General features: G+C 35.3%; 1 protein-coding gene across 1 annotated transcript in view; it reads left to right on the forward strand.

Moving 5' to 3' along the window:
* The window catches only part of LOC138175163 (guanine nucleotide-binding protein G(q) subunit alpha), a 427,316-nt gene that overhangs the window by 312,996 nt on the left and 87,193 nt on the right, over positions 1 to 27,127 (forward strand). Inside the window, exons 4-5 of the mRNA XM_069105568.1 lie at positions 136 to 264; positions 5,318 to 5,447. Of these exons, the coding sequence (XP_068961669.1) occupies positions 136 to 264; positions 5,318 to 5,447 (259 nt within the window). The remainder of the gene's footprint in view (positions 1 to 135; positions 265 to 5,317; positions 5,448 to 27,127) is intronic.

Here is a 27,127-nt window from a genome sequence, read left to right on the forward strand (position 1 = left end):
TCAAATATCCCTTCTTCTCGTCTCTCTCTCTTCCTTCTTTTCTTTCTCCCATCTTTATCTCTTCCCATCCTTTTCCTTAACGGAATTTGGTATTATGGTATCACTGATATTACTATTGTTTCTTCCCACCTGTAGCTATCTTAACGACTTGGACCGTGTAGCCGATCCTGCCTATTTGCCTACTCAACAAGATGTCCTTAGAGTTCGTGTCCCCACCACAGGGATCATTGAATACCCCTTTGACTTACAAAGCGTCATTTTCAGGTAGTAATCTAGTCCCTGAAACACATTTTCTAATTCTTATGGCATGTGCACTTTATGTGAATTTTGTAAATATTGAAAGCTTGTATAGGTCTAAAGAAAGCATATGAAGAAAACTGATTAACTTTGAATTTATTTTAAACTGTCCTTTAATTATCATGATGATTCTGATGATTATAAATAATCTTTCCTTTTTACTTTAATTTATGAGCCTGTCAATAGAGAAATTGGTTATTATAAAGATTTTCATATTGGCTTTCCTCAACTTAATTTCTATTACCATAGGATTTTTGACTTAGACACTCTTGACTGAATGAACCTCCTTCATGGTTAGATGAATACCTCCTTGAAGGCAGATGTAGAAGAAAGTTTATGTTTGCAGGAAGTGGAATTATATCCAGTTGCACAAATGCTGATTCTACTCCTACATAAATTTAGAAATCAAATTAACTGTAGAGGAATTTGTCCATTATTGAAAGTACATAAAAGGTATTTGATACTTTTATGAGCCTGTCAATAGGAGAAATTGTATATTACAAAGATTTTCATATTGGCTTTCAATCAACATCCCTTCTTCTACCAAATGTAGGATTTTTGATTACTGATACAAATAACATGATATTTTTTACATTTATTTATGAAGTTGAGTGTCTAAGAATGTTTATAACATTTGCAAGTAAGATTAGTTGGCATCATGTTGCAGAACAAATGAGAAATGAGCTATACTGCCCCCCCATCGTTGCTTTTTTTTGCTCAATGATAATTTAGCAATAATATTATGGTGTGTTTTTTCACAAACAAGGGAAAATAAACAATATAGATACATCTCTGTTTAATCTCTTCTTCCATAATCATTTGATTGTACTCTTAATTAGAATCTAACTCTCATTATACTTTGAGAAATGGAGAGGTGTTATTTATGTGGTAATTTACTACCTTAAATATGTGTCTAAGTTCATTGGGGATGTACATTCTGCCAGTATGCCTAAAAGGAAAATAGAGACTCATTAAATCCAGTCAGGTCTTCCACCACCCCATACCAAGTTAGGATCTGCTCTTTCTAAACTAACTTCCACTCTGCCACCAGTCGCTAGAAGAGCTGTGCCAATAAAACAGTGACAAAGTGGAATGACACCTTAGTTTTGAAGATACAGTATTTTAGAGATCAATTATAAGCCAATATCACAGAAGATTTTGAGAAAACAAATAATATGATGAAAAGCAGGTAGCAATTTCATGGAGGTTTTGATCTGCAAAGCATTTGGCATATATAAACTGATCATCAGTCCAGGTTGTTCTTTATATTATGTTTCTTATTTTACCAGTTTGTCATTCAATGCACTTTAGTAAAGTGATTTCACTCTAGAAAATGTAATATGTAAGAAGGACAATCAAATGCCACCATCAACACAGTTTTGTTTTGTTTTGTTTTTTTTGTAGGATTGATCTCGAAATAAATTATATGGGATGAACAGTCTACTCCTGTTCAGATGCAAACACCTAAGAGTTGTTTTTTGTTTGTTTGTAATTTCCCCCAGTTTCGGATCAGGGAGAAGTCTGTGTTTTAACATTTCTAGTGATCTACATAGTTCTAAAAAAAGTTCTATTTCAATGATCTCCCACTCCCATCATTATTCTCTTAATCTTTATTGTCCATCCTCTTATGTCCTCTTTTTTATTATCTTCAGAATAACATTTACAGTTCTTTACAGATTTCAAAGCCCTTTCCTTCCAATAATCTTTTGAAATAAGTAGTACATTTATTATTAAAATTATTGAATGAGGAAACTGAGGTCCAGGGAAGTAGTGACCATCCTGTGGGTCCTAAGTGATAAACACTGGCACTTAAACACAGGTCTGTTTCTAAGTTCAGTTTTTAATCTTTCTTCTGTACCCTGGTCCTAGAGTCAAAACTTATGGAAGCATTCTTTAGATCTTTTATTTATATACAGTTCTATAAACCAAAAGTCATTATACCTAGATGAATTCTTTAAAAGCCTTACTTTCTAACTTCTACATTTAACTTATTTTAGTGGAAGAATTTTAAGAGTTGTATTATTTTGCTTATATATCCACATCCACTTTTGAATCTGGCATCATTTATCATAATGAAAACACACAGCTAACCTATACTATAATTGTGAGGTCCTTTTCCTTATGTCCAAATAGTCAAATCATTGAATCATTCCATATTTATTTTCATGATGGTCTGCCTCCAATAGTCTACTATCCTTGACTTTACATCATTTGCACATCATTCTTTCCATTAAATGCAGGGTGTATATGTGCTGCCATTCACATTTTGTGCTAGATCAGTATTCCAGTATTTTAATCCTCATCGCAGGCAACCCTGTAGAGTTTAATACTTTTGCTCTGATCATTGTGGCCATACCCAATCAATCAATATTTTCAAATGTGGCATTAGGCCACTTTGCATACTCTGATCCATTTTATAAATATAATCTTGCTAAGAGGTACATATATTCCACTACTTTCTCAATCTTTAAGACTGTCAGCCTAGATACCGTGCAAAGCTTCTGCAAATTTTTTTGGAATTCTAAGAGATCACTTATTTGTGAAGGAAGGAAGGAAGGAAGGAAGGAAGGAAGGAAGGAAGGAAGGAAGGAAGGAAGGAAGGAAGGAAGGAAGGAAGGAAGGAAGGAAGGAAGGAAGAAAGGAAGGAAGGGAGGGAGGGAGGGAGGGAGGGAGGGAGGGAAAGGGGAGACAGAGATGCCTGAGGTGTTTACCATCAATTATTATTTCATTTCCTGATGGAGTCCTGCCTCTAAGGTAGCCATAAATAAAGTTTGGAAAAGTACATCTTATTGTTGAACCCCTTTGGAGATCTTGATTTGACCCATTTCTACATACAGTTTTCTTGCTTTCAGTTATATTTGGCATTTATCTCCTCAACAAAGTCAATATCTTCTGGATTTATTCCACTATCACATGGTACATTTCAGTCCTACCAACAGAAGTTAATTTCCTCTTATAATTCACACAGAAAAAATATTCAGAGACACTTTGGTCTTTACCTTTTTATTGAAATTACCTAATAGTTCATATACAATCAATGATTTAAAAAGCTGGCTGAAAAACCTTCATGTGTGTTACAGGTGTTTTTCTCTAAATCCTTCTTATTATGTAGAATACTATGATTCTTTGCTTAGCTTGTGTTTGCTTAACTGAGAGGATTTTAATGCATTGACAGAGTATTATTTCTGTTTAACTTTCAGTCATGATATAGCATATTAGGTTAACTAATATGGTTGTCCAAATAGGTTTAATATTGGTCCCATATCAGGACCCTATGACTCAGCCTCCTGATGGTAACCTCCTGATATTAAGGAATATTGAATAACCAGATAATGGAAAAATTGCTACAACAGCAGACATTTTCCCTCTTTGTCCTTTCCTCTGCCCCAGCCTAGGCTATCCTAGAAGAAGTGAGAAAACATAGATGCATCAACAGAAATCTGTGACACTATTATTGTAATGGTAAATCAAACTGAATGGTAGCAGAACTAGTAACATCATCTTCCAAGTTAAAAGCCAATAACTATTTCATTAATTAATTGGCATCCTTATGAAATCGATCATAATTTTTATGCCTAAATTATAGGAAAGGAAGATAAAGTTCAGTGTTTATCTCCAGGATGTTTAGCATGTGGTAAACCCAGGACTGACACTTAGAAATTTCTGATATTCACTTCCGAATTCTCATTGAAAGAATCCATACTGTATGACTTGACAGTAAATGTGGATGTATTAAAAATTCAAATTTATTGTATTTTTAGTTCCAAATTCTCTCTCACTCCTCCCCTACCCATTGAGAAGGCAAGAAAAAAACCATTAAAATATGTATAATAGTGCAAAACAAATTTAAATATGGACATTTTGCAAAAAAATATTAATCATCATTTCCAAGGAATTTTAAATTTGTTTCCAAGTTTGTGTACTTTGTTCCTTACAGAATATATACAAATGCACCATATATTTTTTTTTTATCACAATCCTTTCAGGCTAGAAAAAAGACTGGATATTGTGTTGTATCATACATGATGATAAAACTATCTTTAGAATATTTGTGTTGAGAAAGTGTTTATGACACACAAAGTATATCCTATTGTGTATGTGGTCAAAGACACAGAATACTACAGTTTTGCTCTCATTTCAAGTCAAGGTCATTGTATTTAATTCTTTTTACTTCAGGAGTGCTTTAGCCACTTACATGCATAATCGTTGCTGTGTATGAGTGTTATTTTTGAACTCAAAAACAAGGAAACAATGTCCCACTTTTTATCTCATATAAATTATTATTAAATAATACAGTTAATTCTGTTTTCTGGCATTCAATCGACTAGAAATAACTATTTTTAACTAGACTCTTTTACTTTGAAAGTACAATATCATCAGTGTTCATAAAGGTATCCTTGAGGCCACCCTAAAGAAAAATGCCTTTGTATCATCAAAGAAATATTAAATTATCTCCTCTATAGTTTTAAAACTAGGCATATTTTATTTTCTTGGACTTCAGTCTTTTAAAACTAGTTATCTATGCAATGATCAACTATGATTCCAGAGGACCAGTTTTGAAGAATGCTACTACCCACATCCTAACAGAGAGGCAATAATATAAAATGCAAATGAGACACATTTTTTTGATATAGCTACTATGGGAAGTTGTTTTGATTTTATTTTCTACATACATTTTGTTTTCCTTTTTTTCAATGGAGGAATTTTGGAGGGAGAAAAAATGTTTGACAACTAAAAAATTAAAAAGAATGATAATAAAACTAGTGATCTATGTATGATATATGTAATAATTTCCTATTACCTAGAATGTTTAATTATTCAAAATACAACTCTATCCCACCTTTCATTCAGTGACTACTTGTTGAATGTAATATCGCTTTCTGAAAAACAAATTGTTTCTTTTTTTTTAAGTTACACCTTACCATTTGTGTTAGTGAACAAAATTCCCTAAATAAATGTGTATTGATTTTTCTTAAGTTTTCCTTACCTGAGATTGATCTGTGTATTTTCAACCTTACAGAATGGTGGATGTTGGGGGCCAGAGATCAGAAAGAAGAAAATGGATACACTGCTTTGAAAACGTCACCTCGATTATGTTCCTAGTAGCCCTTAGTGAATATGATCAAGTTCTTGTGGAGTCAGACAATGAGGTAAGTGCACACTGGGAAATGCAATTGATTATGTTCTTAGTATGTGATAGAGTGATGGTGGTGGTGGTGTATATGTCTTTGTGGGTATGAGAAAAAAGAGAGGACAGAAGAGACAGAAACTTTCTCCTAATATCTTTATAGATGACTTCGGGATCTATTTAATATACAACAAATAGCCTAGTATAAATCCAGTTTAGATGCCTGTGTGTACTAAGACTTTTGAGATACTGTATTGTGTGTGTATCTGTTTATATACACAAATATGTGTGTATATATACACATATTTACTGTGTTTATACATATATATGTATAATTTGACTACATAACATACATATTTATATGTTCTAAATCAATAGTCCGTTTTATCAGGATGTATGAGTAGATGTGTTTCCAATTTTAACTTTCATCCCTTACAATCATTTTACTTCAACAAGCAGTTAGTACCTACTGTGTGCCAAGCACATTGACAAATGATGTTGCCAGCCATATGGAAGTCAGTATGATAACTTTCAGATAATTTTTCATGCAGTTCCCTTGAAAAGTAGATCTGGGGAGCTTATGGCATGGTTATTAACAATGAAATGTAATTGACTTGGGGTTTTTTTTTAACAATTTACTAATGATGGACAAGTAGTCCTGAAGAGTCCTTAAAGCTTGATTTTTAAGATGTGCGTGACTCTGTAGCTAATCTTTAGATCAGCCAATTTGATTATTATGAACTGCCTTGAGGACTTGGTTCTCTGGTTTTGTAGACTGTTCAGGAATTCTCTAGAACATTGAATTGTTAAAATTTGTGCTAAGCTTTTGGAATTTGTTCTCATGTCTTCAATATGTTGTCAAAAAGATGAAAACAAGTGATATACTACTGTGTAGAATTATTCCCCAATTGTAGTTTAAATTCTATTCTGTCTTCTCTGTATATAAAAAAGATGTTAGTTAAAAATGGTTTACATGGACTGTGTAACTAGGGGTAGATCACTTAATTACTTAAGTCTGAGCCTTTGGTTGGTGGCATCTAGGAGTTACCCCTAGTGAATGTGGGACTTGTTTTTGTCATATTACCTTAACTCAATAAATCTTTATAACTCAGGGTCTAGGTGTGTGTGTGTGACCCCAAGTGACAAATGCAACATGGACTAAATTTTAAAGTTTCTTCTTTTGTGAACATGATTTTAGCACAATTCCCTTTAATAATGCTTTGCAAGGCTAATCAGGACTTCTAGGGTGAACTTATGTGCAGGATGTTAAAGGATGATATCTGATGGAATAGTTAGTTAGTTCCGATCCAAAAGGGGTTCTTGTTGGGAGAAAGAGGAAGCTCTTTGCCCTAAAGAGTTAGAATTCATTAGGAGAATTTAGTCTGCTATTTGTAAAAGATCATATGTCTCAAATATAGACATGAGTTTCCTTTTTTAAAAGTTAGAATATGCACAAAAATTAGTGTTATATTTTCAAGGCTGACTAGGATAAACCCTGGTATATTTTCTGTGTTTACTCTTGAGGAAATACATGTTTCCAAGTCATGCAATAGCTGTTGGCCTCAGTTTATTTTAATTTTCTGTTTCTTTTTTTTAACTGGAATTAACATTCTCTCTACAATTTACATGTAATTAAGCATAACTTTGCCTTCCTCATATAGCCCTGATAAAGATTACATAAATCACTTATATAGGCCTTAATCCTGAACATATTTGAAGTAAAATGCAAGGTATTAACTATATGCTTGCTGAATGATATCCTTTGCCTAAATTTCCTCTGCCTTTGGATCTCAAGTTTTGCTATGGCTCTTATGATAAGTATCTGGTCTTTTAGATCAAGGAAATGCTTCTTTCTAAGAATGTGGTTTGTTTAGTTGTCCAACTGCCAACTCTTGGGATAATTCTCCTCCCTCCCACTAATAGACTGCTCCCTAGCAATAAAGAAAAGGCCTAAGCAAAGCCAGTTCTGCATCTGATAACTGGTACTGTAGGCCACCACTCCTCTACCAAAAAGAAGGAAATGTGCTTACTTATCAATCCTCTGGAACCAAGCAAGATTAGTCATTTCATTTGATCTGAATTCTGCTGTCAGTGTTGTTTTTTCTTTATATTATGGTAGTATAGGTATTTTTTTTCCTTGATTCTGTTTTCTTTGATCACATAGTTTCAGTAAATCTTCCCATGTTTCTATGAATTCTTTATTCACCCTTTTTTATGTAGCACAGTAATATTACATTGTATTAATATACCACAATTTATTCAGTATTCATTTCTCACTTAGTTAAGTACCCACTTTGTTTCCAAATTTTTGCTACTCCAGATATGTTGCTTTAAATATTTTGGTACATAATTGAGGGAAAAAATAAAAGTATTTTAAAAAAATGTTCAATACTAAAAAAACTCCCCAAATATTCTGGTACCTATGGGATTTTTCTTTCTATCTTTCACCTCTTTGGGGCATATGCCCTAGTAGAAGGATTGATGGATCAAATAGTATAAAACATTTAGTAATTTTACCAATTTGACAGCACCACCAACATCATATGAATGAATTCTTCTGACTTTGACTATTTCCATCTTTTGTTATCTTTGCCAGTTTTCTAGGTTTAAGGTTATATCTCAAGGTTATTTTGATTTGCATTTTTTTGTTTTCCAACTTTCCTATGGCTAGTACCCTGCAGCTTAATTTAAAACAAATGAGGTGCCCAAACCCAAAGTCAAAAAGCAAAAAGGAAAAATAAAAGAACCTGAATAACTATTGTCACGTTTCAAATCAGGCAGTTTCTCATATCTTTTCTTGAAGTGTGCATGTTTTATTTGTATCTTATATCTCTTTTTACTGTTTACACTTTTTATACTCATGGAAGTAGGATTGACAAGATTTGGCAGTGGATTGGATAAGAAAGATGAGAGGTGGGGAAGATTCTTGAGTGACTCTGAGTTTACAAATCTTAGGTTATGATCAAATGAAGTTATATTTGAAAAGTGCTTAGTACAGTTCCTGGTGCATAGTAGATGTTTATGACATCCATCCATTCTACAAACTTAAGAGAAGATGGTGGTGTCTTTCACAGAAATAGGGAAGTTCGGAAGAATAGTAGGTTTTGTAGTGAAGATATTTTTATTTTGAACATGAGTTTGATATGCTTGAAGAACTTCCAGGAGATATTCCATGAATAGTTGATAGTAGATGAGTGGAATTCAAGAGAGAGAGATTATGACTAAATATATAGATTTAGGCATTGTCTGTGCAGAAATGATACTTAATGGGGTGGCTTGGTGGCCCAGTGAGTAGAATGCTGGCTCTGGGGTCAGGAAGGCCTGAGTTCAGAACGGGCCTCAGACATTTAATACCAAAAAAAAAAAAAACCTAGCTGTGTGACCTTGGGCAAGTTACTTAACCCCAATTGCCCTCCAAAAAGCAAAAAAAAAAGATACTTAAACCTGTGAAAACTGATTATATCTTCACTTTATTTGAAGAGAGGAAGAAGAGGGCTTGTCACAGAGCTCTGGTGATTACCCACACAAAGGTAGGAGGAGATGGATGATAGTCTAACAAAGGAGCCTAAACAAGCAGGGATCAGACAAACAAGAGAACCAGGAGAAATCAGTGTCAGGAAAACTAAGGGAGAAGAGGGAAATGCTGCTTGCTCTTTGTTCAGACCATATCTTCATGTTCATTCCTGTTGGTCATATGAGGACATTATCATAAACCTGTTTCCATTTGAGCATTTGTTCTGAATTATCCTTATTTGTAAAGGTCTACCTCTCATGATCCCCCCACCCCCGCCCCCAGCCCAAATCATTTGAGGATATTCACAGCTAAGGAGTTCTATTTTTCCTAAGGCTTAAAAAATATTCTGTGAATTGGTAGGATTAAAAATGAAAATAAATTCCTGAAACATTATCCTTGAGTTTGAAATCTTATGTTCATCACTGTAATCTAAAGCAGATTTCTTTATTCCTCACCTTGTATATACTTATAAAAATGACCTGAGAACAGACTTTGATGCATCCAGATGGAATGAGTGAACAACTGAGAGCTAAAAGGGGAGAGAAAAAGAGGCTTTGGGTTGCATCTTTGCTTTTGATTTAAAAAATATATATTCTGAATGCCTTATAATTTAACTTTTGTATTGCTGTGCTTTTGTCTGTTTTAACTCACTAGTGGATTTTTCTGGAGCTTTTTGATAAAAATTTCTGCCTTTGCTCCATTCTAAAAGAGCCCTCACTTGATCCATGTGACCCCTCTAGCTATCAGCTGTCTCATATCTCTTCTCTTTCATGGCTTAACTCCTTGAAAAGACCACCTATTTAACAGGTGCCTCCCCTTCCTTTCCTCTCACTCAACTTTCTACAGTATAGTTTCTGACCTCATCATTCAACCAAAACTGCTCTCTCCAAAATTACTTGTAATCTCTTAGTTGTCAAATCTAAAGGCCTTTTCTGAGTCTTCATCTCTCTTGATGTCTCTGTAGCCTTGGACACAATCAATCACCCTCTCCTCCATGATTAAGTTTTTATAGCACTACCCCTGGTTTTCTTCCTGCACATCTGCTTCTTCTTTCTCAGTGTTTCTCATCAGCTCCCATAGATTAAATTATAATCTTTATGCTGATGATTCTTAAATCTACTTATCCAGCTCTTCTCTATTGACCTCCAGTATCACATCTCCAACTGCCTATTAGACATCTTAAACTCTATGTCCTTTAGATATTCAACATGTCCAAAATTTAACTCAGTGTCTTTCCTAACAAACCTTCTCTTTCCTTGTTACTGTTGAGGGTACCACCATCTGCCAGTCACTCTGGCTTGCAATTTCAAGTGTCATCCTTGACTCCTCACTCACACTTCCTGTATCCAATTGCCAATTCATATCAGTGTTACTTTCATAAGATCATTCACATATGCCCCCTTTTCTTCTGACACTGATATTTCCCCGGTAGAGGCTGTCATCACCTAACTTGATGACTCTGCCACATTAAATTAAATCCAATTCATACACAAATGAAGATATGACCTCAAGATGTTATTGATGCTCTTCAAATGAAGGACACACAACATCAACAACTACTGCAATGGCCCTTTAGTTGGTCTCCCTGCCATGAGTCTCTCCCCATTCCAGTCCATCTTCTGTTCACCTGATCTTTCTAAAGCATAGGTTTCACCATATCACCCTCCCTACTCCCCTACTTCCTACTCAGTCAACTCTCACCTCCAGAATCAAATATAAACTCCTCTGGTTGGCATTCAAAGCTGTTCACAACCTGGCCTCCTTCTTCCCAGTCTTTTTATACCTTTACACCACACCCCCTCCACGTATCTTCTGATCCAATGACACTTGGTCCCGTTACTATTTCTTGAACAAGACACTTTGTCTCTAAGATCTGGCTGTTTTCAATGAATGCCCCTCATCCATAGACTATTCTCTCCACATTTCCACCTCTTGGCTTCCCTGGTTTCCTTCAGGTGCCAGCTAAAATCCCACCTTCTATAGGAATACTTTCTTTAACCCCCTTAATTATAGTACCTTCCCTCTCTTGATTATGTCCAAGTTATCCCGTATGTAGCTTGTTTGTACATAAAAGCAGTTGCTTTCATGATCTCTCACCAATTTGACTATAGGCTTTTTAAGAACAGGGGGTGGTTTAGCCTTTTTTTATATATCCTCAGCACTTAACATAGTGATAGTAGGCACTTAATAAATGTTTATTGATTGCCTTCTTCATAATGCATTGAAATAATGATTTCATTCGTGGTGACTCCAAGGGCAGTCACTTGTAGGGAGTAAACTATTGTACCAGAAGTAAATTCACAGTCCCATCCACTTCAGGCATGATTGCAGCAATCATTCACATAAATATAGCTTGGTTTATCAGTGTATTTTTGATTAAGCATTTTCTTAAATTCTTCACTAGTTCATTCAGATGTCTGAACTCTGAGGGAAGGGAAACATTTTCAGGATCATTGTTCTTTGTTATTATCACGTGGGTTCACCGGCCAACCTGGTTACTTCTAATTGAATTTATATAACATTTTAAAGGATCTCAAAGCACTTTGGGCAAGATTTAAACAATAATGTTGCCTATGTGGTTTTTTTTTAAATAATAAGAGTCTCTACAAATTACACTAGGTAAATATTTGCAAATTTTGGTGGCATATGTTACTTTTTTAAAGGACTTGAATGAACTTTTTAAGGACTCCTAAAGAATAGAGGAAGGGAACAGATATTGACTTATTAGCTTCACATATATCCTTTCCCAGAGCTGTGCAGCTAACAAGAAAAGGAAAGACAAAACAATGGTAAAATCTCACATTTATATAAAGCACTGTAAATTTACAAGTCACAATCCTGTGGATTAAATAGTGTAATTACTATTGCTTCCATTTTCCACATGAGTAAACTGCCTTCCCCAAAAAGAAAATAAATACTGAGAGCAGCAGCAGGGAAGGCTGTAAGGTTTATTCTCAATCAGAGGTTCTCAAATTATTTTGTTCTCAGTACCCCATTATACTTTAAAAAAAATTTTGAAGACTCCCAAAGGTCTTTTGCTATTATATGGGATATATCTGTTGATATGTACCATATTAGAAATTAAAATTTATGTATTTTAAAATTATTTAATCATTCATTTTAAAATAACAGTAAATAAAACATGCAAACAAAACACAAAATAATAATAAAAAGTCCATTACACATTAACATAAATAACATTTTAATGAAAAAGTAACTATTTTCTGAAACAAAAAAATCAGTAAGAAGAGTGACTGCGTTGCTTTATGTATTTTTTGCAAAATATGTAATGTCTGGCTTAATAAAAGATAGCTGGATTCTCATCTGCTTCTGTATTCAATCTATCACGTTTTTGTTGAAGTAGATGAAGAAAATCTGGCCTTATACACACACACACACACACACACACACACATATATATATATATATATATATATATATATATATATATATATATAAAACTTCTTAGTATCTTTGTAAAAATAGTTTTAACACTGAATTTTCATGGACAACACTCCACTTTTTTGGAGTTAAACTTTTACCCCTTATTTATTCATTCCTTTGTTGCATATCTTCTTTTGCATTCATTTGCCATCTTTTCTATATTCCTTTTTTAAAAACTCTTTATTGATTCTGTTTCTCTATTTGTTCTAGACTTTCAAATTCTTACTTATTCAGCACATCTTACTGGAGCATTTACCAGCTTTTGAACTGGAAAAACTTGTATTTGAGTCTTGACTTTGACATGATGCCCTAGGCAGATCACTTAACTTCTCAATGCCCTAGGTAACTTTCTAACAATCCTGTAGAGCAGGTGATACTCTGCATTTTAAAGGGGGTTTCCTCCTTAACAGCTTCTATATTCATGAAATCCCAGACCCAATCCAAAAGAAAAAATTATAACTTAGGGACAAGATGAATTATAACTAGTTATTTAGAGTAAACTATCATTATAGAAAGAATATTCATTGCTATTTTTTTTACTGTTATTTCAATAGCTTTTGGTTCAATGGATTCTCTTCACCCTATACAGCAAAGCATGGTTTGAGGTAACCCACTAGCTCTTATCTGTGCTTTTGTCCCTGCTCTCTCATTTCAGTCTGCACCTCCCCTTCTGTGACAAAGAAGCCTACTGCAAAGTCTTCAAGTTCCCTTAGACCTTAAGAGAACCTAAAATTTAAGCCAAACCCAAGGTCTACCAACCAGTCAAGGTAGTCATGCCTACCTTCTCAAAATCAAATAAATCAAGAAATCTCTGCCTTCAATTCCCTTATATCTCTTTGGGAGAAAGGGGGTGGTTGACTTGCCTGTAGCATGAGAATTCAATTGTGTCATGCTCCCTTTTAAAGAGGCTTATGCTTAAGAAGCAGTGTAACCTAGTAAATAGAGCACTAGACATAGGGTCAGGAAAAACTGAGTTCAATAACTACTTTAGACACTGACTATCCCTATGATACTGAACAAGTTAAGTCATTTACTCTCTCTGTGCCTCAATTTTCTGATGTGTAAAATTAAGGGGTTGTAGTCAATGACCTCTATGATCTGATGATATTTTTATGCTCTGTTGAGTATGGATTTAATCTATATAAAATTAGGTATGCCTTTCTATCCATCTATATCTATCTATCTATCATCTATCTATCCATCTATATCTAGCTATCTATCTATATCTATCTATCCATCTATATCTATCATCTATCTATATCTACATCTATCTATCTATATCTATCTACCCATCTATATCTATCTATCTATCATCTATCTATCCATCTATATCTATCATCTATCTCTATCTATCTATCTATCTATCTATCTATCTATCTATCTATCTATCTATCTATCTATCTATCTATCTGTCTTTTAAATGCATCATCCAAAGTGATCCTTTCCATTACTGTAGATGCTTTCTGATTTCCTACCATTTTATGGAGGTGTTCGAGACTTGGAAGGGGGGGGATGTCCATTGATCAATAACGAATCCCAAAAAATCCACTGTTTTCTGAAGAAAATTTAGCACAACCTCTCAATCAACTAATGTGCTTCACAGTAGGAGATGGTTTTGTGTTTAGAGTCTCTGCATAGTCATTAGTCATATATGCATAGGTTTGGAACTTCATAGTATCAGGGCCTTTACTTTGTATTTCTAAGCCTTTTATCCTCACTCATTTCATTTGTCTGTAGCTTCTGCTGAGAGTCTTTCATTTTTTAAAGGAAGGTTGGGGGTCTCAAACATTGCCTGGGCCTTACTTGATCATAGAACATAAATGATTGCTGTTGACTTTACTAATGAGTAAGCGTCCTGCATAGAGGATGTGTTGCCAAATTTACTTAGCAGCACACATAAATCAGTGGTGTTCCTCAGTGAAACCCTGTTTGCCCTACAAATTAAGACAAGAAAACTGACCTTGGACTCTGTCTAGATCTCTGACACTGACACACAAAGTTTTAGAAGAGAAGAAATGAAAAGGATACTATCAAACAACTGGATGTTTGATGGCGCCTTCTTAATCCAGAAATCCCATAAGGATACTAAGTCATAGTTTCATAGATCTAAAATTGGAAGCATTTCAGATATCATTCAGTCCCCTCATATTACAGATAAGGAACCATAAGTGTGGCTAAGCTTAATTAAGTGGTTTATACAGTCATGCAGGAGAACTAGTTGATAGGAGACTTAGATTTTGAACTCAGGTTATCAGAATCTAAATCTAGATTTTTCTAGAAGTGCTGACAATGAGCTTAATTTTTAGATATATTATCAAGAAATTTGGCTTGCAAAAACAGAGAATTACATCTGTGTGTGTGTGTGTGCGCACACGCGTGCATGTACACACACTTTTGGAAGAGTGGTCTACTGTCTACAGAATCAGATATTCTCCAGAGAGTACTATGTCAAACCTTGGTATGCTGGCTCTGAAGTTTCTCTATATAATCTATAGGGAACGACTTGTGACATCATGGTAATTCATCCATGTGCCACAAGCTATGTAAATGACTTTAGGAAAGTCAAATCATTTCTTTGAGCATCAGTTTCCTTATCTATCAAATAAGGGTGCTATATGGAATTATCCTTAACTTGGTTCCAGATCGAATTTAATCTTCTCCTCCTAACTCTTTTTTCTCCTTCCCCCTCAGTAATTGAGTAGATCTGTGACCTCATTCAGATGGATTCTTCTCCCAAATGTATAGTTGAGCCCCATACAATCTTTTCATCATATGTTAGCCGTATCCATGTCCTCCCAAAATAACCTCCATGGAGGACTGTACTGGAGATCAAAGGAGCATAGCTTTTTGAGTTGGAAAAGACCCTGGAGGATACCTTGGCCAGCCCCATTATTTTGAGAGGAACAAACTGAGACCCAAATAAGTCCCACAGGTAGGGAGTTTCAGAATCTAGATTTGAACTCAGACCTCTTACTCTATACCCAGAGATCTTTCTACATTGTCTAGGTCATTTAATATACTGTGGGTATAACACTCAAACTATCTCTCTGTTGTCACTCAGTTTACTCATAATCAGAGTCTTCATATTTGTCTCATAATGACATGGAAGACACACTAGGTTCTTCAAGGTTCTTTCAGTGGATTATGAGTTCTAGTGGGATCTTTGAATCTTCAGTTATGGTGTTGTGAACAGACTGCTGCCTGAGGACAAGCAGAGCTAAATAGGAAGAAGTTGGCCCCAAGTGATGCATTCTTTGGCCATAAGAATCCATGAAACACTTTGTTTTCTAACAAAAATAAATCATCACAGTGGGCATGAACAGATGCCAGCTGCTGGCAGAACACAGTCTGCATGTAAAACCCGCAGGAGAGGATACAGGAATGGGGTGGGAAAGTGGCCTCTTTTTTCCATGCTTCCAAGGTACAAGCAGTCAATGGGAAGGGGAAGAAAGAAGAACAATATCTTTGCAAATCTTTACAGGCCCTTTAAAATTACAATCCATCTGTCAGCAAAGAACCACCCCCTCAAAGGAGTTGGAACACTGGGGATAGATACACTAAGCACAGTTCTTCCTCCAATACAGTTCTGTGAACTCAATTACCCAATGCAGCACTGTGTGCCAACCTTTATCAAGTTGAGGTACTTTAAGAGCCCATGTCCATAGGGTCCAACTGAGGGTATTGTCCTTAAATGACATCCCTCTTCTGTGAAAAAGACCCAGACAAAATGGTCTGTAGCTCTGGGGTTCCAGTGAGGGATCTATGTACCTCTAGACATAACTAACTGATACAGAAGCATCAGGATAAGATAATCTTGAAAGGACTAAGTGGATATAAAGAATGGGGAGACTGTCAGATGTAGTGAAGGTGAAAAGGAATTGGAGGGAGGGAAACATATGTCCAGAATTTTTAAAAAGACAGAAGCTGGATGGGGCACTTGAGGACAAATACCAAAAGTATTTACTGTCACACAAAAAAGTGAGAACTTCTGACTTTTCTCTGAAAGCACAGATTTTAAAATTTAGAGCTTATTGGAATTTAAAAAAGAAGCACAAGGTTATAAAAAACACATTATAAAAAAGTAGGTAATAATATGACACATTGGCAAGATTTTCTTGATGTTACCACTCCTGTGTCAGCCCTAACTCCTTCCATGAACTATATGATTTGGCATATTATTGAAATGATGGCATAAACAAAAATTAAAATGTCTATTCAATATAGAACTAATTGTAGATTTTTAAAATAGTGGGTCTCTATCAAGTAGATTGGAAGTATAGAGACAACTTATAGATCCTATCCTATCACATTCTATAGGAGAGGGGTGGCCAGGTGGCGCAGTGAGTAAGAGCACCAGCCCCAGAGTCAGGAGACCTGGGATGGGTTCCGGCCTCAGATACTTCACACCTACACACAAAAAAAAAACCCAACAAAAAACTAGCCATGTAACCTTGAGCAAGTTACTTAACCCCAATTGCTTAAAAAAAGAAATTGTATAGGAACTTTACTTCTGACCTGACCTGGTTTGCCCTTCCTTATACAACCTGGTAGCTTGACCCCCTACTTTTAGGGGCTCATCATATTGATGCTGAACTTCATTTGGATACCCAGTCAGCTCAGCCCACTGCAGATCAGAACTCTTGAGCTCAAGAAATCCACCAGCTTTAGCCCTTCTGGTAGTGGGGATTCCATATCCAGCCTAGTTATTGATTCTTATGGGAAATTAGCATCCTTTCATTATGTTAAAATATAAGCTTCTGGAGGGCAGGGTATGTTTCAGTTTTGTATTTATATTGCCATTGTTCAAATATTTTCACAAACTTCTTTATGTTTTAGTTCCCACAGTTATAAAATGAGAATCTCTTACCAATCTCATACGTTTTTTGTCTCCAATTAGGTAATATAAAAAAAAAAAGCTCTGAAAACTTGAAAGTGCTTTGTAAATGTTAGGTGTCTAATGATGTTCAAACACTGTCCAGCTGGTCAGATATTAGCTGGATGACCATCACAATCAGAACTGATCCTAGTATTCCTGGATTAGGATAGAGAGCATGCTTCCTCTGGCTTTATGGGGCACTTTGGGCTTTGCCTCCCCACATCCCAACTGAATCAGAGACATATTAGCCTTCTGTCTCCTTCCAGCCTGACCTTTTCCATCCTTTCCTAAATTGCAGATAGCTACAAAAGCTCTTTTCTTCTCCATTTGGGAGCATGTGACATGCAATAACTAACTTTAGAGAGCAAATATGGTGTAATGGAGAGGGTATTGGAGTTGGGAGTCTGAAGACATAGATGCAAATCCCAACTCAGATGCTTACAAGGTGTGTGACCTGGGCAAGTCATTTAACTGCTCTGTGCTGCAGTGTCTCCATCAGTGGCCTCTATGATCCTTTCCAGCTCTCAATCTATGCTCTTCTACATGAATGTGGGACTCGCTTGTAGGCTGTCATCTTCAAGTCAGATTACTGGGGCTTTTGAAAAAGAAACTGTATGAAGCATGGATACTATGAAAACTTTCAAAGGGGACTAGAGGAGAGAATGAGAAATGAAAACTGTTGGCCTAGAACATAGAGCAGAGGAGATGATAAGTTCTAATTGAGGTCTCGCTAAGTTCTTTTAAAATAATTGTTGATATTCCTTGTCTTTACATCACCTTCATTTCTAAATGTATTCCTCCCTACCTAGTGAACTATCATCTCTCATAACAAAGAATAAAAAAGATGGTCAAAAACACTTCAGATAAACTAACTAACACATCAACTAATTTTGATAGTATATGCAATGTTCCACATCTGTATTCCCCCACCTATACAAACAAAGGAGGGGGACATGCAATCTTTCTTCTCTTTTCCAAAGCTAAGCTTGGTCATTATAAATTCATATGTTTTAGGATTTATGGTCTTTCCATTTACATTATTGTAGTCCTTGGCTACATTGCTATCCTGATTCTGCTTACTTCACTTTGAATCAGTTCATATATATCTTCCCTTGCTTTTTTGAATTCTTCGTATTTATGGTTTTGTAAGGCATAGTAATATTCCATTACCTTTTGGTACTATAATTTGGTTGGTCATTCTCCAATCACTGTGACCTCCTGAATCTTTGCTATGTATCTATTCTGTAAGTAACATAACTTTCCTATGACTAGGTTACTTCAAATAAGAAAATGTAATATCTTACTTCATATAGTCACAGAATCTTCAAAACATAGGGTCTTAGAGCTGGAAAGCTTCTTAGAAATCATCTCATTCAGCCCCATCATTTTGTGGATGACAAACTGAGAATATGGTTTTAAGGGTATCATAGAACTTCAGAGTTGGAAGGAACCTTACCAAACACTTATTTCAAACCACAACAGAAAAAATACCCACTACAGCATACTCAATAAGTTTTATGACTTTTTTAAAAAATTAAAAATTAACAATAGTCCATGAATTATGAATATAGCTTATTGTCAACTAATAAAGAAAACTAAGGAATGGGAATAAAACTGTGAGTCTTCCAACAAAGCAACTTCTCAATTCCAGGCCCAGAATTGCAAAAGGGTAAAGGGCATAAACAATGTCCCTCTCTCAGCTGTCCAAAAATACTCATGGATTAACATTTTGCCAGTGTAGCAAGATTACAAATGTCACTACTATTTTAAATTAATATCTTAGACAAAAAAAAGAACTTGGTTCCTTAGATGTTAACCCTCCACCCCCAATGACTAACTTACAGAATACATGAAAAGCTTTTGAAAAACAGCTTATATTACTTATAATGCACAAAATAAATATAACTGCTCCATCTTCTATAACTATATTAACTAAAATAAAATGTAGGTAGGAGTAAATATAGACGACTTTAAATACCAGACTGAAGAAGGAGTATATATTTTATTCTAGAGGTAGTAAGGGGCCTCTGAAGATTTTTGAGCAAAGGAGTGTCATGGTCAGAAGTGTGTACTAGAAAGATTGTCTAAGAAGCTATGTGGAGAGAGTATGAAGCCAAAATGGCAGAGGAAAGACAGGAACTCACCTCAGCACTCCCAAATTCCCCTCCAAACAACAACATAATACCTCAAAACAAATTCTGGAGCAGCAGAACCAAAAAAGGACGGGATGAAACAATTTTCCAGTCCAAGACAACATAGAAGGTTAACAGGAAAGGTCTATCTCACTGAGGTAAGAGTAGAGTGAAGTCCAGCGCAGGCTGCCCACATCAGACCAGCAGCAGGATGTGCCCAGAAAGCCAGCAATAGGATCCACCAGCAACAAAACAGCACTTCAGCAAGACAGCAGCAGACCTTGGGGACTTGTTCTCAGCACACAAATGGTGAGGGGACCAGACAGCTGGTTAGAAGGAGATTGCTGGGGACACTTTGCTTGCACGAGGGATCCAGGTCAAAGGCCTGGGTTACAGTCTCAGGGTAAGGAAGTCACAGCCATCAGGGAGTGGGGACCCTGGTCACAGTTCTAGGATGGAAAAGAGTACTTGAGTTTTTCACAGACTATAGCAGAGGCCAGGAGAGCAGTGATATCACCTCTCCTTAAATCACACCACCTTGGAAGGACTGAAAACCTACAGACTCCCTGAACTAGCTCTAAAAATAGCTACATTAAAAAAAAAGAAAGAAACTTGGGACAGTGCCCCTCTACCCTGGGAGGAGAGCCCAACTTTAACATAAAGTTAAAAGTCAAGAAATAGGCTAGAAAATTGAGCAAGCAAACAAAACAAGAACCTGACCATAGTAACGATGATGACAGGCAAGATCAAATCATAAACTCAAAAGAGGACAACAGTGTCAAAATATATACATACAATTTTTTTAAGTGAATTGCCATCAGGTCCAAAAAAGATTTACTGCAAGATGTCAAAAAGGATTGTAGAAATCAAATAAGAGAGGTAAAGGAAAAATTGGGAAAGAAATGAGAATAATGCAAGAGAATCATGAAAAAAGTTAATAACTTGGTAAAGAAAATACAAAAAATGGGAAAAAGATGTACAAAAATTTGCTGGAGGAAACAACTACTTAAGAAATAGAATTGACCGAATCAAAAAGGAAAAGCTCACTGAAGAAAATAACTACTTGGAAAGCATAATTGGTCAAATGAAAAATGAGATCCAAAAACTTACTGATGAAAATAAATCCTTAAAAATTAAAAGTGGGAAGGTAATGATTCCATGAGGCATCAAAAACAATTTTAAAAAATCAAAAGAATGAGAAAATTGTGAAATATCTTATTGAAAAAACAACTGACCTGAATGATTGATCCAGGAGAGATAATTTAAGAATATTGGACTACCTGATAGCAATGATGAAAGCAAAGAGCCTAGACATCATATTTCAAAAAATTATCAAGGAAAATTTCCCTGATATCCTAGAATCAGAAGATAAAATTAAAATTGAAAGAAACCACTGATCACCTCCTGAAAGAGATTCCATAATGAAAATTCCCAGAAATATTATAGCCAAATTCCAGACCTCCCAGGTTAAGGAGATCAATACTGCAAGCAACCAAAAAAAAACAATTAAAATATCATGGAGTCACTCAGGATAACATAGGATTTAGTAACCTCCACATTAAAATATCAGAGGCCTTGGAATATGATATTCCAGAGGGCAAAGGAACCAGGATAACAAAGAATGACCAGGAAACTAAGTATAATCCTTCAATGGAGAGAAATTGATATTTAATGAAATAGAGGACTTTCTAGCATTCCTGATGAAAAGGCTAGAGCTGAACTGAAAATTTGACATTCAGATATCAGACTCAAGAGAAGCATAAAAAAGTGAATGAGAAAGAGAAAGCTTAAGGGATTCAATAAGGTTAAACTGTTTACATTCCTCTACGGGAAGATGATACTTGTAACTCCTAAGAATTTTCTCATTATTGGGAGAGTTAGAAGAAGTATACATCTACAGAGGGCATAGGTGAGAGTTGAATATGATTATCTAAAAAAAATAAAATTAAGGGGTGAAAAAGAGGAATGCACTGATAGAAGGGGAAAGAGAAAAGGAAAAGAGAAATAATTTATCTCACATAAAAGAGACACAAAAGAGATTTTACAGTGGAGAGTCAAATGGAAGAGGTGGAAGTGACTGCTTCAACTTTATTGTCATTGGAATTAACCCAAAGAGCAAATAACATACATACTCAGTTGGGTATAGAAATCTATCTTACTCTACAAGGAAGTAGAAGGGATAATAGAGAGAGAAGAGGCTCATAGAAGGGAGGTCAGATTGAGGGAAGTAGTGATAAGAAGCAAAACATGGTTGAGGAGAGAGAGAGTTAGAGAGAGAGGGAGGGATGGAGGGAGGGACGGGGGGAGAGAGAGAGAGAGAGAGAGAGAGAGAGAAATAGAGAAAGAGAGGGAGAGAGGGATAGAGCGAAATACACAGTAATCCAGGAAATACACAGTAATCATAACTATAAATGTGAATGGAATGAACTCACACATAAAATGGGAACAGATAGCAGAGTACATTAAAAATCAGAATCCTACAATATATTGTTTATAAATTGAAACAGACACACACACACACACACACACACAGAGTTAAAGGGCCTGGAGCAGAATCTATTAGGCTTTAACTGAAGTTAAAAAAAAAAAGCAGAGGTAACAATCATGATTTCTGATAAAGCAAAAGCAAAAATTGATACAGTTAAAAGATATAAGCAAAGAAACTACATAATGTTGAAGGTATTATAGACAATGAAGTAATATCAGTACTAAAATATATATATATATATGCACCAAATGGTATAGCATCCAGATTCTTAAAGAAATATTTAAATGAGTTACAGGAAGAAATAGACAGTAAAACTATATTAGTGGGGGGCTTCAACTTTTCCCTCTCAGAACTGGATAAATCTAACAAAAAATAAACCTAATAAGAAAGAAGTTAAGGAAATGAATACAGTTTTAGAAACATTTGATAGGATAGACCTCCCTCTGGAGAACTTTAAATAGGAATAGAAAAGGATATACCTTTCTCTCAGTGGTACATGGCACCTGCACAAAAATAGACCATGTATTAGGACATTAAAAGTCTCACAAACAAATGCAGAAAAGTGGAACTATTAAATGGATTCTTTTCAGATCATAAAGTGATTAAAAAATTACATTCAATAAAGGGCCATGTAAAGATAAATTAAAAATTGATTGGAAACTAAATAATCTAATACTAAAAAATGAGAATAAAGAACAAATCAATAATTTCATTAAAGAGAATGACAACAATGAGATAACATACCAAAATTTATGGGATGTAGCCAAATCAGTACTTAGGGGAAAATTTATTTCTTTAAATGATTACATCAACAAAATAGAGAAAGAACAGATCAACTGCAATTTAAAAAAAAAACTAGAAAAAGAGCAAATTAAAAAATATCCAATTAAATACCAAATTGGAAATCCTGATAATCCAAAGAGAGATTGATAAAATTGAAAGCAAGAAAACCATTGAACTAATAAATGGAACAAGGAGCTGGTTTTGTGGGAAAAACATACAATAAAATAAACCACTTTTAAATTTGATTTAAAAAAGAAAGAAAAAAGCCAAATTGCCAGCATCAAAAATGAAAAGATTCAATTCACCACCAGTAAAGAGGAAATTAAATCAATTATTAGGAGCTATTTTTCCCAATTATATGCCAATAAATCTGACAATCTAAGTGAAATGTATGAATATTTATGGGGGAAAATGGGCTGTGTTTTCTTTTACAACATGATCAATATGGAAATATGTTTTACATTACTTCACATATATAATCTATATCATATTGCTTGCCATCTTAGGGAGGAGGTGTTGAAAAGCTAGAAGTGAATTTAAAACTCAAAATTTAGAAATGACCATTAAAAATATTTTTACATGTAATTGAAAAAATTTTTTTTAAAGAAACCATATGGTGAATGGGTAGGAGATGAGAGAACAGAATCTGAGAGACTACTTAGGAGGCTTCTCTAAGTCCAAGTAGAAGGTATTGAACTAGGATTGTGACTGTATGAAAAGAAGGGGATGACATTATTCCAATTTGCCTTTCTCCAGCAACATGTCTAGTGTACAAAAATGAGACACAAATCTTTCAGGGCATGGTTTCCAAGCATTGAATCTATCTATAATGTAAGAGTGCCTTTGTCCTGTGTCCACTGCTGTCCAATGTGAAAACGTGTGTGTGTGTGTGTGTGTGTGTGTGTGTGTGAGTGTGTGTGTGTGAGGGGATAATGCACTTAGGAGTTCCAGAGGAAAAAATATTAAATAGTAAATGCTATAATGTCAAACTTAAATCTAAGTAGTGAAAGACAGAACTTTGTCCTCCACATTGCTGATGACATCCCATTTCCTGGACTTGGAAGAATAATGTTTAGTCTCAAATATCAAATAAGGGCTTAACTGAGCTCATTTCATAAATTTCAATGTTGTAATAATAATAGTAAACATTTATTTAGTGCCTACTGTATGCCTGTACTAAGGGCTAGAGACATAAACAAAGGTTTTTTTAAAAAAGTTCATAAATTAATGATGGAGATAACGTGCAAACAGCTATGTACAAACAAGTTATATATTGGCTAAATTGGAGATAATCAGCAGAGGCAAGGCACCAGAAGTAAGAGGCATAGGGAAAAGCTTCCTATAGAAGGTATAATTTTAGCTAGGACTTGAAAAAAGTGAGGAAAGCCAGGAGGCAGAGATGTCTCCAGTCTCCCCTCTCCAAACTCTGTTCCAGATAGGTACAAAAATGATGTTCCTAAAGCTTAAATCTGATCATTAATCCGATAATTAAAATGTTACTATTTTGCTCAAAAAGTTATGACTCCCTATTGCTTCTGAGATCAAATGCAAACTCTTCCGGTATTTAAGAACCTCCACAACCTGACTCTCAGAGCCTAGCATTTAGTCAACTCTTAATAAATTAAAATTGATTAATTTAAGTAAAATTAAATTGGGCAGCTTTGGTGATGCAGTAGATAGAGCACTGGGCCTGGAGTCAGGAAGACCTGAGTTCAAATCCAGTTTCAGACACTCATCTGTGTGAACCTAGGCAAGTCACTTAACTTCTGTCTGCCTCAGTTTCCTCATCTGTAAAATAGAGATAAAAATAGCACCTACCTCCTACAGTAGTGAGGTTCAAATGTGCTGATATTTATAAAGCACTTAGCATAATTCCTCATACATAGTTCCTCATACATACTATATAAATGCTACTTATCATTATAACATTTTTTAATGGTTGATAACTAGGTCTGGGGACAAAGGAGGACATCTTAAGAAAGAATCTTAAACAGAGGATTTTGAAAATAAATGGAAAAAAATCATAGTGTCATATATTTAGAGCTGAAAGAAGCCTGAGAGATCATCTTATCCAGGAGTTCTTAATCTTTTTTGTGTCCTGAACACTTCTAACAGACTTGTGAAGCCCATGAACCCCTTCTCAGAATAATGTTTTGAAATGCTTAACATAAAATATATAGGATTATAAAGAAAATCCGTTATATTGAAATACAATTATCAAAACATTTTTTAACAAATTTATGAACCTGTGTTTAAAACTTTATCCTAGTCCAGTCCTCGCTTTTGGCCCACAAGGAAACTGAATTTGAAACATGGTAGTAAGTAGGAAAGCTGGAAATCAGATCCAGCCTCCCTTGATTCCAAATCCATGTCCCTTTGACTACAATCCCTTTTGAAGGATCACTCTCCAGCTGGGGAGCTTATGTAACTTGCAAGGCTTTGTTTATTCATTTGTTTTAAAAAGTATTCTTCCTTGGGACCTTTTCTCTTTACCCAACAACTTCTAAGAAGTAAAAAGATGAAGGTACGAGTCTCTTCGAAAATAAGTACAAACTGCTGATCAAAGAGACCATGCAGCATAGAACACAATCAATATTTCTTATACTGAACACTGATTCATCCACAACATGCCTGTAAAAATGAAGCCATTTTTAACTAGCTGTAATAACGTAGCTGAAGGAGTGCATTTAAATAAGGGAGACAGATTTACGGAGGCCAGCCAGCTAGTCTTTCAACACTGGTTTGCTTGTCTTTAAAAAAAAAAAACCTGAATGTTGGGAAGGAAAAGCTTAAAGTAAATGAAATTTTAACCAATTCACAGTCAAATGACAATGCACTAGGCCCTGAGCCAGGACGTATTCTTGGACTGGCCATTTTCAATACCATAAATTTAACCAGCTGGAATGCTTTCCCAAGGACCATTAGATTATGCCTTTCTACACCAAAAATTTGCTTTTTAATGTATTTCATTGAGATTTAACACTTTCTCTTTAGTTTGGTTACTCTACAAAGAACCTGATGATCTTTTGGGTATGATATGCCAACCATATGTATAATAAGGGTGTGTATAGGTATATATAGTAAAGGTATAGATTATAGGAAGTGTTTTCCCCCCAATATCAACCTGCAACTAAGTAAAGGAATATGGAGACTAAATGAATTATCTCTAAGGTACTGCCCTGCATCTTATGACTGGATGAACCTAGAGCCCCAGTAAACTGGTAATCAATAATATGTTTTAATAATCAGGAGTTCAAAGAAATAAGTATGTGTGTTTAGAATGAGTGATTGAGAGAATAGAAGTTGCTTATCAAAAGAGACAAACTCTTGTTTGAATTGGGGCACTTGATATCCTGGCTCAAATCAAAAAATAAATATTAAAATAGTGGTGAAAGGTTTGAGGTCTTGGTCTGTGGTTTCACTGGTGTAAGAAACTCCCAGTGGGAAATTCTATGCTTCAAATCTGGCAACTATTCTGAGGCTTAATCTTAGAGAGTTGTCTAAGTCACTGAGAAGTTCAGTAAGTCACACAAGGTGACTGTAAGATCTTAACCCAGATCTTCCCCACTCTGAAGTCAGCTTTCTGCCTACTGGATTATTCTTTTCTGTGTATTCCTGTCATTGTTGTTGTTGTTTTTGTTTGTTTGTTTTGTGTTCTCAAAGAGGACCGACATCAGGAAGATGATGCCTTGACTTGTGAGTGAATTGGATTTAAGTGAGGAAGGGCTGTGCAAAATCACCACCCTCACTTTCTTCTCCAGAGCCATCTGGGTCCAGTGGCAAGATGTAGATCAGGACTACTGGAGATGACCCCTTGTAATTTTTATTTCTAAAATAATAGCTAAACATCTCATTGGTTCAATTGATAGTGTTAGAAAGAGTATTGGAGCCTATACTTTTTAGACTATAAATACTAAAGTCATAGATACAGCCAGTGTTTGGTTGATTTTTTTTAGAGGAAGATGAATTATTGAGTCAGTTTAGGAAAGTCCTGGTGTAGGAATCCCCTCCAGTGATTCAGTTAAAACAAAAATTTGTGAAGGAATGTTTAATAGAATTATATATTTGTAGTATATGTAAAGAAAGGTCCTGGAGAATGGATCAGTTGTTCCAGATGTTTCCAAATAAAATGTCTTGTGTTATATTCCCAAGAAGTCAACATTTCAACATTCTGGGTAGCATCCATAGGAGACATCATGGTATAATGGACAGAGGACCTGTCTTAGAATCAAGTAGAGTTGGGCTCAAATTTTGCCTCTGAAACATACGAGCTTTATGACTATGAGCAAGTCACTTAATCTCTCACTGTTCTAGGCTCTCACTGGCAACTTAGTGGAGAGAGTTTCCCCCATGTGAGTTTGCTATATCAATAAAATCACAAGTCTAGACAAAAAAGGAAGGGGAGAGGGAAGGAAGTCCCAGAAGACTTAACCATTTCATTTACTGGATGGCCACTTGGGGTACC

This window comes from Petaurus breviceps, unplaced genomic scaffold, assembly GCF_028583685.1.
Source record: "Petaurus breviceps papuanus isolate PSGF00001 unplaced genomic scaffold, PetGlider_PUasm1.0 138, whole genome shotgun sequence".
NCBI classification, from domain to species: Eukaryota; Metazoa; Chordata; class Mammalia; order Diprotodontia; family Petauridae; genus Petaurus; species Petaurus breviceps.